Consider the following 20524-nt stretch of genomic DNA (forward strand, 5'->3'; position numbering starts at 1 on the left):
AGAACCTGTGGCAAGGTAGGAAATACTGGGTTCACTTGGTAATCCAGTTTGGTTCTGCAAAAAAGTAATGTAAGTTTACCTTCCTACATTCTCCTAGCTCAACACAGTAGGATCATGTTGACGAAGCATATATGTTATTTTAAAATGTGAATTGAATTTTACAAATAGCAAGTAAAAACTGTCAATACTTTGAAATTACCTTTTTGCTCTTATAATGTTAGAATTGGGACTATTTTGATTTAATGTTTTTAAAAGTGTTAGATAATCATGACTTTTATAACTAAATTTAGTTCTATTAAATTTAATTATAAAAGAAGAAAGGCTAGCTACTTTTCCAGAAAAAAGAAAAAACAGAAATCTGATGAAAACGCAAATGTAGATTACAGAATGTTTCTGAGTTCTTTGAAGTCTTAGGCAGTTTTTATCTAAAGTTAGATTTTATGACAAACAGTAAATTCCAAGGCACACAAATGAATTAAAATTATTTCCAGGTAAGACAGAATAAAGACTTACGAAAAATAACACCATCAATAGGTTTTGTATAGTTTTTCTTTTTAAAATTGGCCTTTGGTTATAGGCTAAGAACCATTAAGGAAACTGGGGAATTGGTAGTAATTTTTAAGCCAAAAGTACAATAATAACGTATTTTAGCCAAATGTTGCAGGTTTACTTGGTAAATACCCAGCTATAGTAGTTTCCTCCCCCATCTGTGGAGTTTTCAGCTATCCAGTTAACTGCAGTCTGAAAATATTAAGTGGGAAATTCCAGAAATAAACCGTAAGTTTTAAATTGTACGCTGTTCTTGGTGCGATGAAGTCTCGGATTGTCCTGATCCTTCCTGCCCAATTTGAATCCTTTTGTCCAGCGTACCTGCACTGTGTTCTCTACCCGCCTGTTGGTCACTTAGAAGCCATCTCAGTTATCAGATTCACAGGATCCCAGTGCTGGTGTTCAAGAAAACCTCATTTTACTTAATAGTGGCCCCAAATAGTGACACTGGCAATTTGGATATGCCGAAGAGGCAATGAAGTGTTTTGCTTAAGTGCAAAGGTGAGTATTGTACAATAAAATGTTTTGAAAAAGAGACTACATTCACGTAACTTTTATTACAGAATATTATCATTGTTTACTAGTTGTGTTAATCTCTTACTGTGCCTAACTTATAAATTGAACTTTATCATAGGTATGTAAGCATCACAGGATTCAGTATATCCAGTTTCAGGCATCCGCTGGGGGTCAAGGAATCTATTCCCTGCAGGTAGGGGGGGATTACAGTATACTGAAAGCCATGCCACTGAGTTTAGGTATTCAAAAAATGATTAAAAACAAACCCACGCACATTCAATATTTAACTTTTCCACACATTAAATTGGAGGTGCAGTACACCATATTTAAAAGCAACTATTTACAAAATTTTCCTTTCCTAGCAATAGCCTCCAAATTTGCCGGTCCACCCCAAAGTGTCCCAACAAGATCTCTTTCGGTCTGTAATGCCTCCTCGAAACAAAGCTCTTTGCCTGAAGAAACGGTTTTTTTCAGAGCTCTGATCACTTCCGGCGGCCCTTGGATAAACTGATTGAGCCATTCTTGGGCCTCTTTTAGACTCTCGGCTTCATCTGAGGACTGCAAGACCTCATCCACCATCCCTAGACTTAACGCTAGTTTTGAATCCAGTTTGAGAGCCCCACTTAACACTTTGAGAGCTTGTTTACTGCCAATAATATCAGCCAGTCGGGTAGCTCCGCCCCAGCTGGGTATTATGCCCATTTCCTTGTGAACAAATCTGATCGTACTCTCTCTCGTCATTAATCTGCAAAAGAGAAGAAAAAACTTAATTGTGATTACGTATGCTTTAGTCATAAAGTACTACCTATTCATGATCTGATCTCAAATCTTCATAGCTCTTTATAGATACACTAAAAACTGAATGTTAAAAAAATCTGGCTAAGTATAGAATTCAATTTATACACAGTAAAACACTTCCGTTTGAAAATAGGGTCAAACATTTTTGTTGTGCTTGCTTATTGTTTATTTTGCAAATAAGAATCTAGTCTTTATGTTTAGTTCTAAAAGCCCAAAGTGGGTGGCCTAATGAGAAAACCCAGGTTAAGTGAAAATATGGGAGTTAGGTGCATACCATGGGTAAAAAATGCATTTTGGGGTCAGTAGTCTTCAGGAAAAGAAAAATTGTTTAACCCAGCAAATATGTACTAAAGCACTACCAATGTCAGTTTACATTCCTGTTAGAGAAAGACAATGAATGATATGTCAGTGGTGATTAAGTACTACGAAGAAAAATAAAATGGGCCTTGGCCAGTGTGGCTGGGTTGAAGCATCTTGTACATCAAAAGGTGGCAGGTTCAGTTCCTGGTCAGGACACACAGCCAGGTTGTGAATTTGATTGCTAGTCGGGATGTGTGCGGGAGGCAACCAATTGGTGTTTCTCACATCAACGTTTCTCTCCCTCTACAATAAAAGAATAAAGTGAGGCAAGAGACTAGAGAATAAAGATGTGTGTTGGGGATGTGCTATTTTAAATGGAAAAGGCCTCTGAATATTTGAGCAGCTACCCTAGTGAGTAAGCAACGAAAACTGCAGGGCCAGTGTTCCAGGAAGAGGGATTGCAAGCACAAAGCCCTTGAAGTAGAACTTAGTATCTGTGGGGAACAGGCTACTGGGATGGAATAAACAGTAATGGGAGCAGGAATAAGAGAAGTAGGCTGAGGCCTTAGATGGGAATTCAATTTTTAAGTTTGAAGCTATTTACAGGTTACTCAAGAGAGCAGTATCTGAGGGTTACCTGGTTACTGTGTTAAGACTATTTGGCATTCAATAGCACAATATATCTCTGGAACTTTTTTTAAAAAATATTTATTGATTTCAGAGAAGGAGAGGGAGATAGAAACGTCAGTGATGAGAGAGAATCATTGGTTAGCTGCCCCTTGTCTGCCCCCCTACTGGGAGTCGAGCCTACAACCCAGAAATGTGCCCTGACTGAGAACTGAACTGTGACCTAGTTCATGGGTTGACACAACCATTGAGCCACACCAGCTGGGCTGTCTATGGAATTTCATGTCAATAATCCTCAGAACAATCATATGAGGTATAGAAATAAGCTCATCTTACACAGGGAAACTGAGGTAACTAAATAAATACCTCACTGAGGTCTCCCATGCAGCTAGAACAGAGCCAGAATTAAAACCCAGGTAGTTTAACTTCATGTGTGCTCTGAACCTCACACACAACAGTTAGACAGGAATGGAAGCAGGGATACCATTAAGAAAGTTGACAGCAGCTCAGGTGAGACTGAGAGCAATGACTTCCTGTAGCAGGAATTCATTCTCTCCAAATCTTGGGATTTTTATGGATAGGGTGGTTAATAAGCAAAGTTGAAACCATAAGGGGAGTTAACACAAATTAGTGAGCATAGCAAAAGGCTTCATATTTGCCAGTTAAATATCTGCACTATTAATAGACTTTTAGGGAATGGTGCCTATGAGTTTTATATGGAGGCTTCCATAAGAAGATTTCACTATGTTAAAACCTTAATTTGGACCGAAGGTCATGTCTGAATTTTAATTTTTTTAAAGTATCGTTTCAATACTCATGACCAAAAAAAAGACTACAAGTTAGCTTTCTAAAATGTTCAATGCAGCCGAAATCGGTTTGCCTCAGTGGATAGAACATCAGCCTGTGGACTGAAGGGTCCCGGGTTCGATTCCGGTCAAGGGTATATACCTTGGTTGTGGGCACATCCCCAGTAGGGGGTGTGCAGGAGGCAGCTGATCAATAATTCTCTCTCATCAATGTTTCTGACTCTCTATCCCTCTCTCTTCTTCTCTATAAAAAGTCAATAAAATATATTTTGGGGGGGGGGAGGGAAGCACTCTAAGTCTTTAAAAAAAAAATTCTAGGGGTTGAAGAGTTATTAGTCCCAAATAACTTGATTCCCTAATCAACCCAGTTACTGTATAAATCACAGTAAAGATAAGTGTACAGCTGTAGCTTTAAAGTACCGAAACTTACTTTTATTAAGAGGATGACTACAGCAGTCTCTCTCCATTACTTTTGTTTTGTATTTTTTTTTTAGTTATTTTCTTTGTATTCTTTTTAATCTTAAAGTTTCATAAATTTCTTTGGCTTTCCTTCTCAGGGATTTTGCTGAAATGGATTTGATTTATTTAAAATCAACTTGTTTCGTTAAGTTTTTGAATGCATGGTAATATACAGTTCAACTGGCTAACATCTACTTTAATGGTTAACAAAAATAAATAATAATTGATTTTCCTATTTAAGAGTACGTAAGTATTTATATTCAGGCAAAAAACAAATTTGAGCCTATGTTAATTGTATCTGTGCAGGCAGGAATGCAATCTTCATCCTACCTGAAATCACATGCCGTGACAAACTCTGCTCCTCCGCCCAAGGCCCAGCCTTGAACCAGGGCAACACTTATTAAAGGAAGTCTGTATATTGAAGGAAAAAATGTATATTAACATTTTAAATTTCAATACTGATCGACAAACATTATTAAAAATTTGAGATGCAATAGAAACAAAATTATTAAACTATGTTTATAATAAATAAGAAACAAATCTCAAAGGATAGCCCGTGCATCATGAGGAGCAAATCAGTATAATACTGAAGATATTTATACAATTCATACAAAATGCCATATATGTTTATCAAAATACCTCTCTGAATCATTGTTTAGTTTAAAACCATAGCCATATTCTAAAGGATATTTTGGGGTAATATACAGCTCCGGGCACTTCTCAACTACTTACTGGCAATCAGGAATAACTCAATGTGATATTGCCTTATAACATTTTTATTGGTATCAGGTTATAAATGGAAAAGTTAAAACTGTATCCAAAGGAAGGAAATTCGGTACAGAGGATGAGCTCCAAAACTATATTGTCATAAAGGTTCCTGTCTTTTCACTACTCACGGAGATTATCCAGAGATAATTCTTGCAAAGACCCATTTTGCAGTGCAAGACTGTATCAGCATAAAAGATTAATCCAAAATGTTTTGAAAGTATAGATTTTTTGTAAGTTCTAATTTAAATGCATAGCTATAAAGTACAGTAACTAAAAATTTCTTAATACTCTTCTCTCAATTAAAAATAATTATTGAAACCCTAGCCAGTTTGGCTCAGTGGATAGAGCATTGGTCTGCAGACGCGTAGGGTCCCAGGTTCAATTCTGATCAAGGGCACATGGGGACTCGATCCCCAGTAGTGGCCGTGCAGGAGGCAGCCAATCAGTGATTCTCGGTTGAAGCATCAATCAGTGATGTTTCAACCTCTCCTTCCTCCTTTCAACTCTGAAAACAATAAAATAATAATTTTTTAAACTTTAAGGAAAAAAAGCCAAATATAATAGAGAGAAAGGGGTGAACAGGAGCCAATACAATGAAAAAAGTGTTTTAGAATATAATGTTATGATTCCATTGTTCTTCTTAAGACTCTCAGAAAGAACAACAAATACAGTGCTGTCCAACTCATTAATATGCTAAGTAAATAGGAATTTCCTTAGTTTTTATAGGTTTTAAGTTGTTTCCAGTTGGAATATAGAAGTAGAAAGCTCATCTCAGCTCAAACATGTCATTGTTTATAATCCCAAATGCAAAGTGAAGCCATCTTCCTCATCAACCTGTAGTTCTTTTTCTCCAATCAGCAGTTCTTCTCTCCTCAGGATATGGGCTTCACTATACATTCTACTGATTCTGATTAGTTAATCTTTGGGTCCTCTTCTGAGCGTTTCTTTATTCTGCTCTGATAACAGTATTTTACCTTTCCCGTGTCTATACCTAAATATATGCAGCTAATAATAATCTCTTTATGGAAAAGTACTATATTTTAAATTCTTTTTATCTTTCATGTCTCTTATTTTTAAATACTTGGGTATATTTTAATAACATTTAATTAAATGACTATCCTCGGTGGCACAAATAGTTCACTATTAGAAAAAATATAATTTGAAAATCAGCTATTTTTTATTGGTGCAACTCAGAATAATAAAAACCTTTTTTTTTTTTTTTTTTTTTTTTTTTTTTAGAAACCATATTCTAAAAAGAAAAATACATTACCTCATCAATCTTGTTAAGGTGTTTTGCATGAACATACATAAGGCCACTCCATCCTTTAAAAAATAAAAATAACCAAAGACACAAAATTATAATGCAAATGTATAAGAATTTAAAAAGACAAACAAAACAAAAAAAAACCCACCATTTTCAGGGTTTAGAAAGAAATAAAGCCAATAATACATCTAACTTTTTTTTTTAATGAGTTTTTCATTTAAAACTCTTTGATACTGTCTGAAATGAAAATGATGCAGTTTTGGATTTTATTGATGTTCTAGTACTCCTTGGGCTCGGCTCTGAATGAGGCATTAGCAAAGACTTAGAGGTGAGTTAGATCTGTATCGGGTTCTACTAGAGGGAATATGGAGGGAAGAGGCATAGGATACCCCATCTATTATCCCCAAACTCTGCTCCTCTAAAAACATACAGCCCACATTTACAATTTAATGGCAACAATTTTTTTTTTTCCTTTTTCATTTCTCATGTTTTGTTTTTATTTGTGTTTTTATTGTTGTTGTTATTGTTTGGGGTCTAGGGGATGTATGGAAGCCTGAATTCAAGAAAAATGGAGGACTGGTAATGGATGATTAGGATTCTTTTTTTATTGGGATAATAATTCAAAGCAAAACTAAATAGTTATCATTTGTTGAAGCTTGCTAAAGCTACGTTAGATTCTTTACAGTATACCTCATATAAAATTCCTTATCAGTAGATGCTAAGGGGCTTCCACTTAAAATTCAAATGATTGCTGTATTCAATAATGTACTTTGGTTACTGCTAATCTCCCCGTTCTTCTTCTCCCACCCCCGCGCCAATACTTCACACTATTGCAACCTAATCTTTAAGAAGTAAAACAAAAACTCTGAACCTTGGAAAGCTATTAAAGAGTAGCTGTCGCTGGGACCGGTTTGGCTCAGTGGACAGAGCGTCGGCCTGCAGACTGAAAGGTCCCAGGTTCGATTCCGGTTGAGGGCATGTATCTTGGTTACAGGCACATCCCCAGTAGGGGGTGTGCAAGAGGCAGCTGATCGATGATTCTCTCTCATCAATGTTTCTAACTCTCTATCCCTCTCTCTTCCTCTCTGTGAAAAATCAATAAAATATATTAAAAAAAAAAAAAAAGAGAGTAGCTGTCATCATAACCATATAAGTAAAATATAAATAGCTTCACCATAGCTATCTGGTAAACATGTAAATCCCAGTATGTAATTCATATATACTTGCCTCTGGAGTCCCTAGTGCTTTCACAGCATTCAGATCAGATCCTGAGGAGAATGTATTTTTTGCCCCACGTACGATGAGACCTTTCCCCTCGGTCCAATTTTCCAATTCAATCACTCTTTCTAAAAGTTGTAGCATCATAACACCTGACAGAGAGAGGAGGGGGAATCATAAACAGCTAAGATACTAGAGAAACAAATAATTTAGAAGCCATAAGGCATCATCAAACAAGATTCTTATGTCATATACTATACAAATATTTACTGAACGTCAAATACCTTATGTGTTGGTACTATGACGTACATACAAAAGAGGTGTACATAACAATCCCTGGTTTAAAAGCTTAGGTATACATAATAGTCCCTGGTATTATGGTAGCACAATTCGAATTTGAGCTTTGGACAAAAATCACAAATTAACATGTATCCTAGACCTTCAGGTCTCTTAGATATAAAATTATTATATTCCAAGAGTGCTACCTAACAAATAGAAGGTATTTACCAGTTCCTGAGTTAGGAAATGAGAAACAAATAGATAGGTAAGTACAGTGTTTTCATTGATTATTGAAATTACATGGTTAAAATCTGTCTTATTTCAATTCACAAAAAGGAAAATGTAAGCTAAATAGTAATTTCTTTTTCCATTTATTGGTTTTTCTCTTTAGTTTTTAAAAATCTTTGAAACCACCTTAATTTTGTCTCCCAGTAACATTATCTGAACACAAATAAATGAAGTTATTAAGCAATTAATAAATTTCAATGGAAAAAATAATAAAGATTAATTAGAAATTTTCCTTCTCATCAGCATCTGTATTCCCAGATTTTTTAAAAAAGAAAAACATCGCCGAAACCGGTTTGGCTCAGTGGATAGAGCGTCGGCCTGCAGACTGAAAGGTCCCAGGTTTGATTCCGGTCAAGGGCATGTACCTTGGTTGCGGGCACATCCCCAATAGGGGATGTGCAAGAGGCAGCTGATCGATGTCTCTCTCTCATCGATGTTTCTAACTCTCTATCCCTCTTTCTTCCTCTCTGTAAAAAATCAATAAAATATACTTTTTAAAAGAAAAAGAAAAAGAAAAACATTAAAACTACCACCATTTGTAAAAATGTTCATGGTTCACATGATAAGTTTTGTTTCCATGTTCTCCAAAGGTACCATGACTTTCACGAATTATGTCATAAAAGTAAGGAAAAGAGTCATGTAATAGCAGGTTAGAATTAGTGTCACTTTTTAACAAGCAAAGAAAGCTCTCCATACCCGAGAAGGCATTCCTTTTACTGGGATTGTTCAGAGTAAGAATGCCAATGCCATTGTCTTCCTTCTGAAGGTCAATGGATCCACCAGGAAACTGCTGAAGTTTTTTTTTTACTTCCTCCTCGTGGAAGCCATGAGATGTATTATAAAGTGACAATCCCGTCTGATGTAGCAATTTTGTCCTTAGAGACATAGAGGATGTCTTCAAAAGACTTGCTGCCATTTCTGGAAAAGAGACATACCGGTAAGCATACAATAGTGCAGATGAACAGACACTGTTGTGCTATTTTTTTGTTAATAGACCTTTCTGTTTAATTGGAAGGACTTTCCCACTTCTAAAGGCACTTTTTGAAGAAAGATGGTCAGTATGGAATTCCTTTCCTTTTCCCCCTTTCTTAAACCACATAGATCACACAGTATATTATTTCGGTACATCACTGAAATAATGGCACAATTACAGTACATTCATTACGATCTAATACACTAGGAAAGTTTAGGAGAATGTTGCTGTTCCGTATTTAGCATCATCTCCTGACGCCAGGTAGTTTTTCTCATCACAATTATTCTTTTCCAACTCTAACTTTTCCAAAACTTAAGAAATTCAATCCAAATGTCCACTTAGAAATAGTCTTAATGCAAAAATGTTTTAAGAACAATCCTGTTCTCTAACAGAAATTTTATTCTTAGCATTATCCTTTCTTTATATAATGTTCTCACAGAAAAAGTTGGAAGGATCCTGAGGAAAAGAAATAGGAATGTATGTGTCTGTGGTTTCTGTATTCCCCAGGATTCTGTCACTCCTCTCTTCTGGGTAATCTCAACTCTGACTACAGGCTTTTCTTATGTAAGCACTGGTGTTGACATAAAACATATTAGTACATTCAGGAAAGTACACAGCTCAATGAGCTGCATATCCTATCTAATAAAATAGTAATATGCAAATTGACCATATCTCTGCTATACCCACAAGCCACGCCCACCAATCAGGAGCAAATATGCAAATAAAACCAACCAAGATAGCTGCAGCCATAGAGAGCAGGAGGGAGGCTTGGGTTTCCCTGGCAATGGAGGAAGCCAAGCTTTCCGCCTGCCCTTGCTGGCCTAGGCCTCCACTCAATGTTATAAAGTTTCAATGATATAAGATAAATAAATCCCAACAAAAATGGCAGCAGCCACGGAGCTGGAGAGAGCAGGAGGCTAGGGTTTCCCCAAGTGATGGAGGAAGCCAAGCTTTCCGCCTGCCCTTGCCAGCCTGGGCCTCCACTCCACGCTACAAAGTTTCAATTATAGAAGGTAAATAAATCCCAACAGAAATGGCTGCCACCACAGAGTGAGCAGAAGACTTGGCTAGGCTCCAGGCTACAAAGTTTCAATTATAGAAGACAAATAAATCCCAGATACCAGGCCTCTGCTCGGGTTGCAGGGGGGTGTGGCCGGCCTGCAAACCACAATAGGCCCCACACCCCAAGGGAGCTCCCACCTTGATTTGGTATACCCTTCAGGGCAAATCAACTGCCCCCCCCCCCCATGCACCAGGCCTCTATCCTATCTAATAAAAGAGTAATATGAAGATTGACCATTACTCCAACACACAAGATGGCTGCCCCCATGTGATCAAAGATCCTGCCCCATGTGGGCACAGGATGGCCACCAAGATGGCCTGCAAGGGAGGGCAGCTGTGGGTGATCATCCATCAGGGGAGAGCAGTTGGGAAGGAACAGGCCTGCAAGAGAGGGCAGTTGTGGGCAATCAAGCCTGCAGGGGAGGGCAGTTTTAGGAGTGACCAGGCCGGCAGAGGAAGAAAGTTGTGGGTGTCCGGGCCTGCAGGGAAGGGCAGTTGGGGGGACCCAGGCCTGCAGGGGAGGGCAGTTAGGGGCAAACAGGCTGTCAGGGGAGTAGTTAGGGGGTGATCAGGCTGGCAGGCACAAGCAGTTAAGGGCAATCAGGAAGGCAGGCAGGCGAGCAGTTGGGAGCCAGCAGTCCTGGATTGTGAGAGGGATCCCAGATTGGAGGGTGCAGACTGGGCTGAGGGACACCCCCCACCAGACCTCTAGTCTATATATATAAAAACCTAATGACTGGTTGCTATGATGTGCATTGACCACCAGAGAGAAGATGCTCAACATGGGAGCTGCCCCCTGGTGGTCAGTGCACTCCCACAGTGGGAGCACTGCTCAGCTGACCAATGGGCACCAAATACTGAACTCACTACCAAGTGTTGGCAGTGGCAGGCGCATAGGGCCAGGATGAGCAGGAGCAGCGCAGCATCAGGCCTGGATTCAGGCTCCTCCCGGCCATGGCCGCCTGCCGCTTAGGGCACTAGTACATCCCGAGGGGGCAGTCAGCTGGCCTGCCGGGATCAAGCCAAAACCAGCAGTCTGACATCCCCTGAGTGGTCCGGGATTATGAGAGGGCACAGGCCAGGCTGAGGAACCCCACTGGTGCATGAATCCATGCACCAGGCCTCTAGGTAATATGCAAACAGACCAAACGGCAGAACAACTGAACAACCAATCGAAGCATAATATGCTAATAACATGCTAAGGCTGCTCAACTGCTTGCTATGACGTGCACTGACCAACAGGGGGCAGATGCTCCAACCAGTAGATTAATTTGCTGCTGGGGTCGGGCCAATGGGGACTGAACGAGATGGGTGGACATGCCCTGAAGCCCTCCTGTGGTCCCTCTCCGGCCAATTGCGCACGGGTGGGGTTCTTCAGCCTGGACTGCACCCTCTTGGATTCCAGGACCCCTCATGGGATTTCGGAGAGCTGGTTTCAGCCCGATCCCAAAGGCCACTCCCCTTCGGAGGACACCAGATGCAGGGCTCAAGCCTATCCCAATCGGGACTGATTAGGCGCCAGCCTGCATCAGGCACAGTGGGGCCGGGTTGAGCAGAGCAGCAGGCGGCATTGGACTGCAGGTTTTGGCCTGATCTCTGCAGGCCACCCAGAGGGAGCCCACCCATGCACAAACTCATGCACCGGGCCTCTAGTAAGTAAACAACAGCACTGAATGAATACATTTAAGCCAATAACAGCACTCAGTAGATAACATGAATCTCAGGTTTGTTATGCCACTTTTCAATCACCACTCCAAACAAGGAAAACAACTACCTTGACTTCTAATATCCAAGATTACTGGCCTGCTTTGAACTTTATATAAATTAAAAAATATGGTATTTTATTTTGTGTCTGATTTCAACTATGTTTGTGGCATCCATTACTGCTATGATGTGTACTTAGAGTCAAAAGATTCTCTCTCCCTTTCTCCTTCTCTCTCCAATATGTCCAAGCTTGCTTTTACCAGGAGTATGCTTTATGCTTGTTTTGCCCCTGGGAATATGTCAGATATAAGAAGACAACTCATCAGAAAACTAAATTGGAGCAGAAGGCTTGATCTTCTCCACAATACTTCAGTGTAAAAGAAATGTGTCAACGAAACCTGATAAGGACTTGGATGGCTATTTTTTTTTTTTAAAGGTGCCTATATTCTGTTTGGGAAAAATAACAAAAATTAAATAAGAAAATAATAAAGTATGATTCATAAAATCAATATCATTTTAAATTATTATTGTGGGATAATGGAATCAATAAACACTATATCTTCTCTCATTGTCATGAGTCCATTTGTCTTTGTTTCCATTTTCTATAAAGAGTTCACAAATTATGTCACCCAAGTAAAGATAAGAGTCACGTAAGTACCCCTCCTTCCAACCCAATAACATAAAGACAATTGGTATAGATGCCATCAGATCTATTTCTCCTTATACTTAAATCATTACAATTTAAAATATTTATATAACTAATTAGTGCCCCAGTGCATGAAATTTGTGCGCGGGGGGGGGGGGGGGGGAGCAGGGGGGGGTCAGAGGGAGGGAGGGGGTGTGGGGGTTGTCCTTCAGTCCAGCCTGCACCCTCTCCCATTTGGGACCCCTTGAAGGATGTCCTACTGCCGGTTTACAGGGATCAGGCCTAAACAGGCAGTTGGACATCCCTCTCACAATCCGGGACTGCTGGCTCCTAACTGCTCACCTGCCTGCCTGCCTGATTGCCCTAACCACTCTGTTTGCCCCCAACTGCCCCCCACCGCTGGTCTGCTCGCCCCAAAATGCCCCCCCCATCAACCTGATCACCCTTAACTGCCCCCTGCTGTCCTGATCACCCCCAACTGACTCCCACTGATGGCCTGCTCGCCCACAACTGTCGTCCCCCCCTCCCGCCAGCCTGATCACCCCCAACAGCCCTCCCCCCACACCGGCCTGATCACCCACATCTACCCTCCCCTCTTGGTCTCTAACGGCCTCTACCATGGCTTTATACAGAAGAACGGCTGGAAGGTCTAAGGTCTCCCAGTCTAATTAGCATATTACCCTTATATAGATATTATACCTCATTTGACATCTTTGATATGATTTTCCCAAGGAAACATAAATACTTCCTATAGCCTTCTCTCTATTAATTCCACATGTTTTCTCCTCTTCCCCTTCCCCCCTTTTCCTGCCCTCTTCCACTAATTCTCCCTTCTTTTCTCTCCTCATATTCCCTTGTCTGTGCCACAAAATAGTACCAAGGAAACTCAAGAGACCTGCCTACTAGGGCTGCTGACCCCTGTTTGGAAATCCAATTCTAGAAATCTGATAATAGCCAATATGTACAATTTCATCACAATTCTAACTTCAGGACAAACACTTCAGTGCTAAGGAGATGATAAGGTGTAAGCTACTATTGAGCTACCATAGTACCTGAAAGTACAAGTAAAGGAAGAAACAAGGTTGAGATTCAAGTTTTGTGTAAACATGTAGTTAAGCAATCAGCATTTTGGGCTAGTTCTAGAATCATAAGACTATGAACAGGTTCTGAGGCATTTGCCACTTGATACACTTTCTTCAGGGCAAAGCGAAAGTTAACGCTTGTCATGCAGAATGCTTTGCTTTCTGGCCTCAAGCAGATTCAGTTCAGCCGAAGGAGCTTACAACCACACCACAGGGAAAGGGGAGGAGAAGGGAGGCCCACAAGCAGCTGAGATCAAAGGCGTCACTTTCTCCCTTTGTGACAGTGCTGCAAACGTGATCAAGAGTTTTCCTCTCTGCACAGGGAATAAGCTAGCTGTTCTCTTAAAACCCATTCACACGTTCTGAAATGTAATAAGCCAAAAAATTAACACAAATGCATACTCAATAAGAAAACAATTAGCCTAAGGTAGTTAGTAAACAACAACAACAAAATCAGAAATATTCTGTTTCAGACAGCCAATATATGAGCAATGTCATAAACTTAAGTCATCAAGCACAATTGCTATAGTCAGTGTAGTTACTTCATTTAATTTTTTTTTAAAAAGTCACTCTGAGTTTAATGGCATTCCATTGGGAGGCATCCTTGCATGACCTCCAACAGCCATGATCTCTAGCTACACTGAAAATTGTAGCTATTTTGACTGCTTTTCAAGCTTGGATTTGGAGTTAGGCTGTCGTTATATAATGTACCATGCAAGTTTCACTACATGCCACACACACCCTCCTTCCTACAGCCAAAATTAATTTCAATTTCTCAAATCCTTTGTCTCTTCATTCCAAGCCTCTGTCTATGTGATTCCTTACCTGTTACACTTTTCTCTTCCTCAGAGTAACTTCAGATCACTTCCTTTAGCACTCTAGACTACATCAAATACTCTAAATGTCTGTTTGCATTTATCTTCTTTATGAACACTCACTTTCCCATAATAAACCAAATCTTCCCGCTAGGAAGTCATTTGCATGTTTAGAACACTGCTTGACAAAATGGTATCTGTCAATAATACTTCGGCATACAAGGCTTAAGAATCCATAAGGTGCCGAAGCTGGTTTGGCTCAGTGGTAGAGCATCGGTCTTAGGACTGAATGATCCCAGGTTCAATTCCGGTCAAGGGTATGTACATTGGTTGCGGGCACATCCCCGGTAGGGGGTGTGCAAGAGCCAGCTGGTCGATGTTTCTCTCTCATTGACGTTTCTAGCTCTCTATCCCTCTCTCCTCCTCTCTGTAAAAAAAAAAATCAATAAAATATATTAAAAAAAAAAATCCATAAGGCCATAGGAGGCTTAAAAATCTGTCCACAAAAGCCCTAGCCGGTTTGGCTCAGTGGGTAGTGCGCCAGCCTAAAGGGTCCTAGACCCGATTCCCCTCAAAGGCATATACCTCGGTTACAGGCTCGATCCCCCTGCAGGAGGCAACCAATTGTTGTATCTCTCTCACTTCGATATTTCTCTGTCTCTCCCCATCCCTTCAACCTTCTCTAAAAAATCAATGGCAAAATATCCTCACATGAGGATTAACAAAAAAAAACACAACAACACAACAAAAAATCTGCCCACAAACCAACTCTCCATCTACCCTGTTTATTATTTCCACCACTCACCCTGTTGGGACTCCATTCCTCTTTGCAAGCTGGTTTCTCCTATGGGAACGATGGTCACTGCCTGTGCTCCACTGACTGTATGCACTCAGCTTTCAAGTCAGACAAGAAAAACGTCAATAAAAGGTCAGGTGACTACGTTCCTTCCTCCTCCAGGAAATGTCACAATTTCATCTCTATCCCTCCAGCACCTAGAGCCTTGGCTGGTAAACTCTAGGCTCTCAGATGAGTAAGTGAGGCAAAAGGCGGGTCCACGCAGACTTTCTCTCAAAGTCCTGATCAGTCTGTTCAACAGGTAAGTGATTTAAGTAACCTGTGGTTTTGATCTCCTACATTTGTGTAGCAATAAAAGGATTATTGCAGCTCAAAAAAAATCTTCAGCACATTCCAAGCATAAGTTGAACCGCTGTTGTCGTCCTTATGGCTGCAAACTTGGCTGCGCGAAGCAAGTTATGGTGTTTTAATTAAGCAAGCTATTGGAGTAATTTAATAGCTAGGTGGTGGCAAGGGCAAGTGTCCAGGACCTTGGGCCCCTTACCTGGCCAGGATTGCACATCAGCAAAGAAAAACAAATCCCTGCCATCGGGACGTTCCCTTCGGCCAAATCCCCATCGCCAAGCCAACTCTGGGCCTTCTCGACCTACACGGCGTTGCCTATGCGGCCCCAGGCAATCCCACATTTTCTCTCTCTCTCACTTTTCCTTTAGTCTTTGTCCTATAAAGGCTTTGGGCCCTGCACCCCACCGTGCGATCCCCGGAGAGACTACGCTGCATGGCAGACTGAAAAAGAAAAGCATCTGTTTGCATCAGCCAGATGTTCTTGCATTATTTTCATAACACCGCTCAGCACAGGGCCTGGAAAGTATTCCTAATTTAAACCGGTGCGTTGAAAACAACGCCTCCCGATTCGGCTATTCCCCCCACGTTCTCCAGAGTTTTCCCCTCCGGCTCTCACCTGGCCGAGTCCGGCGGCGGCGCTGGGCACTGCGTCCGCCCGCCCAGCAGAGGGCGGTGGACTGCGCGGCGGTTCCGCGGCCACCGCGCCGCCGGGGCCCGGCGAGGCCCGGCATGCAATTCGGGTGGAGAAACGCTCAGGTCCATTACACACAGCGACAGGCTAGGGCTCTCTCCTAGCCGACACCGAGAATGCAGCCACAACGGCCAAAGTCTGGGAAGCCGCCCGGCGCTCACTTCCCCTCCCGCCCCCCCCGCGCACCCCTTTTCCGCTTTCACACGCCCCCGCTTCCGCTCCTACGTGCCCCTCTTCCGCCTTCACCCGCCCCTCTTCCGCCCCTACGTGCCCCTCTTCCGCCCTTCAGCGCCCGCCCCTCTTCCGCCTTTCAGCATCCGCCCTCCGCCGTCCCCGTCCCCCCCCCCCCCCCCCCCCCCAGCTCCCCCAAGTCCGTCGGCCCCCTTCCCGGTGTCCCCATTGAGCCGGGGCCCTGGGACTCCTGTGGTCCGTGCTTCATGTTTTGGGTTCTGCGACAGAGGGTTGGAGCTGGTGCAGGAACGCTGCCAAACCCCGTTTTCATTTTCGGATTCCGATGTTGACTTCGGAAATACGCAAATGATAAAAGGCTGGGGCCAGCTGGCATGGCCAAGATCCACAGCATCCCTGATGGCAGTGAACCTGTGTGGATGTGCACCCAGAAGATGGGAAGAGCGTTTCCTGTGCCCTGAGTGAAATGTGGAATCAGAAAGCAGGAAAGCCCTAGCAGCTAGCTAGTTAGACTCAGTGGATAGTGCCTCGCCCTGCGGACTGACGGATCCCTGGTTGGATTCTGGGCAAGGATACATGCTGGGTTGCAGGTTCCTTCCCCAGTAGGGGGTGCGCAGAAGGCAGGCAATCAATGATTCCCTCCCAACATGGAAGTTTCTTTCTCACCCTCTCTCTTCCTCTCTGAAATCAATAAAAGTATATTTTTAAAAAAAGAAAGAAAGAAAAAGCTGGGAGCACCCTTGCACATGGAGTTACTTTTTTTTTTTTTTTTTTTTTTTTTTTTTTTTTTTACTACATGTCCAGCACTGGACTATACACTTTATTATTAACTCAATGAATCTTGTCAACTATAGTGGGAGGTGGTAATACTAGGCTAGTCCTATCTAATAGGGAGCAGGGTCTGAAATATGCCAGACCCAGCCTGAGTTCACTTCTTTTTTTTTTTTTTAAATAATTTTTTATTGTTCATATTATTACAAATGTTCCTTTCCCCCCCTTCTCACCCCACCCTCTGCCCTTTCCCCACCCCCCATTGTCCTCATCCATAGGTGCACAGTTTATGTTCAGTCTCTTCCCACATCCCCCTCTCCCCTTTTCCCCAAGAATAAACAGTTCACTCCCCTTCCATACCTCTGATTCTATTATATTCAACAGTTAATATTGTTCCTCAGATTTTTTTTTTAGTTTCCTTGGTTTTTAGATTCACTTGTTGATAGTTACGTATTTGTTGTTCATAATTTTTATCTTTATTTACTTTCTCTTCTGAAAGAACCCCCTTCAGCAATTCATATAATTCTGGTTTGGTGGTGATGAACTCCTTTAGCTTTTTTTAATTAGTGAAGCTCTTTATCTGACCTTCGAATCTGAGTGATAGCTTTGCTGGATAGATTATCTTTGGCTGTAGGTTCTTGCTATTCATCACCTTGAATATTTCTTGCCATTCCCGTCTGGCCTGCATGATTTCTGTTGAGAAATCAGCTGACAATCCTATAGGTGCTCCTTTATAGGTAACTACCTTCTTTGCTCTTGCTTCTTTTAATATTCTCTCTTTGTCTTTTGCTCTTGGAATCTTAATTATGATTTGTCTTGGTGTGGTCCTCTTTGGATTCCTTTTGTTTGGAGTTCTGTGCGCTTCCTGGACTTGTAAGTCTAATTCTTTCACCAGGTGGGGAAAGTTTTCTGTCACTATTTCTTTCAGTATGTTTTCGATATCTTGCTCTCTCTCATCTTCTGGGACCCCCATATTTCTGATGTTGGTTCGCTTGAAGTTGTCCCAGAGGTTTCTTACATTATCTTCAATTTCTGGATTCTCTGGCCTTCTTGCGTCTGCGGAGGAGTGTCTTCTGGCTCTTTATGTTCCAAATCTTTGACTTGATTCTTGCGATCTTCCATTCTGTTTTTAGGACTCCATAAAATATTTTTTATTTCAGACAATGTATTCTTTATTTCTTGTTGATCCCTTATTATTTCTAGTTGATCCCTTTTCATATCCTCATACGTCTTGTTTATTTTATCGGCCTTTTCTAGGAGATTCTTGAACAACCTTATAAGTGTGGTTTTGAACTCTATATCCAGTCGCTTTTTGTCCTCCATTTCTTTCGTTTGTGATCTATTTGGTTTAGGCATTTTCGTAGGCAGCTTTCCTGATGGGGCGGGGTTTCAGGGTGGAGCCTACAGCCTTGGCTTCCGTCAGTCCCGCCCTATGCGACTCCTGAGACTCAGGGTCCTTCAGTACTTGTTGGGAGTGCCTCTGAGAGAAAGGTGCCCTCGATTTTCGCCTGCTGCCAAACTGTCTATGCTCTCCCGCAATGAGTCCGGTATTGGGGTTCAGTTCAGTTGGTAGTGGGATTGGAGGTGGCATTCAGAGCAGTCTGGAGCCCCAGTCTCCTTAACGTCAGGGCAATCCCGCGGCACAGCCGGCCGGCCCTTCTCTGTGCGCAGTGTGCACGCCTCCGGGACCTCCTTTCGCCGCTTCCCTGGAGTCCCGCCTTACAGCCCGGCTCCCTATGGATGAGCCTGGGTCCCCGGGGTCTGGCCTAGAATTGGGGTTCAGAGCAGTTGGAGCTGGGCCCAGCACAGTCGGAGCTTTTCTCTCCTTCCCGCTTGGGACCGCCAGCCAGGCACTCGGCCTCCCTCCTCTCCGGCTCTGTCCTCAATGCGCGCGCCGCGTGTCTCCGTACCTTGGGCTTTTACAGCTCCTCCGCGCTTCCTTCTGGTTTTCTCCTTGCTTCTTGTTGTAGAATTTCCAGTCAGTGGACTTTCCTGTAGTTCTGGGTAATGTCCATTTTATATTTTAGTTGTATTTTGTTGAAATTGTTGTGTGCGGCTGCGGCTAGTTGCCTACCCGAGCAGCCATCTTGGATTCTCCAGAAATGTGTCCCTGGAGTTACATTAATGTCAGCAGTAGCTATAAATTTCTCTCAGGGACTAAATTGCCTGCCTTTGCAGGATTATGTAAGCCTTTCAGAATTTTGCCACAACATTAGGACAAGGAGGAACAATCCTTAAAATCTGGGGATAAAATTGCCCCCAATCCATGAAGAACTGAGGCACCACAATAGAAGTGAAAATGACTGAAAGAAAATGTAGGGACTGGCTATAGGGTCAAGTCTCAGACTGAACTGTGGCAGAGCCACATACAAGTCCCAGCTTGAAGGGCAAAACCCTCCTAACAATTAAGCTTGACCTTCTAGTCCTCCCTTGCTCCTAGGTAAACATGTTGACTACCGGTAATCCCCTTGCTTTGCTTTGTATGATCTGACTATAAAGTAAAGCTTTGGCTTATAGGCTGTCACTGTTTTCTCATCCAGGCAGTGATCCTACCTGGCCCCAACTGTATTCTCATCTATCTTCTTTAATCCTTCACTGCTTGGCCTCAGGTTCACCCCTGGGCATGCTGGACCTGGCTCATGTTATGCCTTAATAGAGACCCGAATATGGAGGAACTACAATTGTAAGGTGAAAGGATGGTCCAGTGAAGCACACACAGAAAGCAAAAGTAAGGTAGGGAGCAAGGTTTGGTAGCAGCTGGGTGTAAAACATGGGAAAATCAGGATCTCAGGAAAGGGATCTCTAAAACAGAGCTCAAAGAAGCGTAGTCAAATTCTAAATTTTTCAAAGGACTGTAAATTTTTTGTCTAAGGACTGTACAGCAAAAAATGGAAGTTCTGCCCTAACCAGTTTGGCTCAGTGGATAGAGCATTGGCCTGGGGACAGAAGGGTCCCAGGTTTGATTCCAGTCAAGGGCATGTACCTTGACTGTGGGCACATCTCCAATAGGGGGTGTGCAGGAGGCAGCTGATAGATGATTCTCTCTCATCGATGTTTCCAACTCTCTATCCTTCTCCTTTCTTCTTTGTAAAAAAATCAAATACATATATATTTTAATGGAAGTCCTGATAGTGATGCTTAAAACTAAGCTAGGGCATTTCGTTAAGGACTATAAAGCAAAAAAAAAAAGGAAGTTGAAAGGCCAAGGGGAGTAGAAATAAGCAGCCTGGACTAAGTCCAAGATGCAGGAGAGGAAAGCATTGGGCAAATGAATGCCACTCCAAGACTGATGTTGATGCTTCTCTAGCTGCCTGATCCCAAAGCCAAGTGAGTCCAAACAGCCTGATGCTCAGAATCCAGAGGAGCAGTGCAGCCAATTTCGGTGCCAGAGATGATAGCAAGGAACAAGAAGATAATGATGCTACACAAGGGGCCAACATGAGATCAGCTGAAGAAGTTAACGACTGAGACCCAGCAGTTGACAGAAAAGCAAGTAGTGGGAGCTACTCCCTCGGCCATGTTTCTGGCTATGCTAGCATTGGTGAGCTGCCAGTTTCCTGTAAAGTCTTGCACAGCCA

General features: G+C 42.2%; 1 protein-coding gene across 4 annotated transcripts; it reads right to left on the bottom strand.

Moving 5' to 3' along the window:
• Nucleotides 1-1088: 1088 nt before the first annotated feature.
• On the bottom strand, nucleotides 1089-16102 carry ECHDC1 (ethylmalonyl-CoA decarboxylase 1). 4 transcript variants are annotated; one of them, XM_036413632.2, is made up of 7 exons: nucleotides 15912-16009; nucleotides 14960-15048; nucleotides 8569-8790; nucleotides 7315-7457; nucleotides 6094-6146; nucleotides 4386-4466; nucleotides 1089-1810 (listed from the first exon to the last, which is right to left on the bottom strand). In XM_036413632.2, exons 2-7 carry the CDS (start codon nucleotides 14973-14975, stop codon nucleotides 1402-1404), a joined length of 924 nt encoding a protein of 307 aa, XP_036269525.1. In that variant the 5' UTR covers nucleotides 14976-15048; nucleotides 15912-16009; the 3' UTR covers nucleotides 1089-1401. The 4 variants fall into 4 exon arrangements, with proteins under 4 accessions (XP_036269525.1, XP_036269523.1, XP_045429337.1 ...); XM_036413630.2 differs by lacking the exon at nucleotides 14960-15048 and having other exon boundaries at nucleotides 15912-16102; XM_045573381.1 differs by lacking the exon at nucleotides 14960-15048 and having other exon boundaries at nucleotides 8569-8799; nucleotides 15900-16102.
• Nucleotides 16103-20524: the final 4422 nt, after the last annotated feature.

The sequence above is a fragment of the Pipistrellus kuhlii genome, unplaced genomic scaffold (assembly GCF_014108245.1).
Source record: "Pipistrellus kuhlii isolate mPipKuh1 unplaced genomic scaffold, mPipKuh1.p scaffold_m20_p_5, whole genome shotgun sequence".
NCBI lineage: Eukaryota > Metazoa > Chordata > Mammalia > Chiroptera > Vespertilionidae > Pipistrellus > Pipistrellus kuhlii.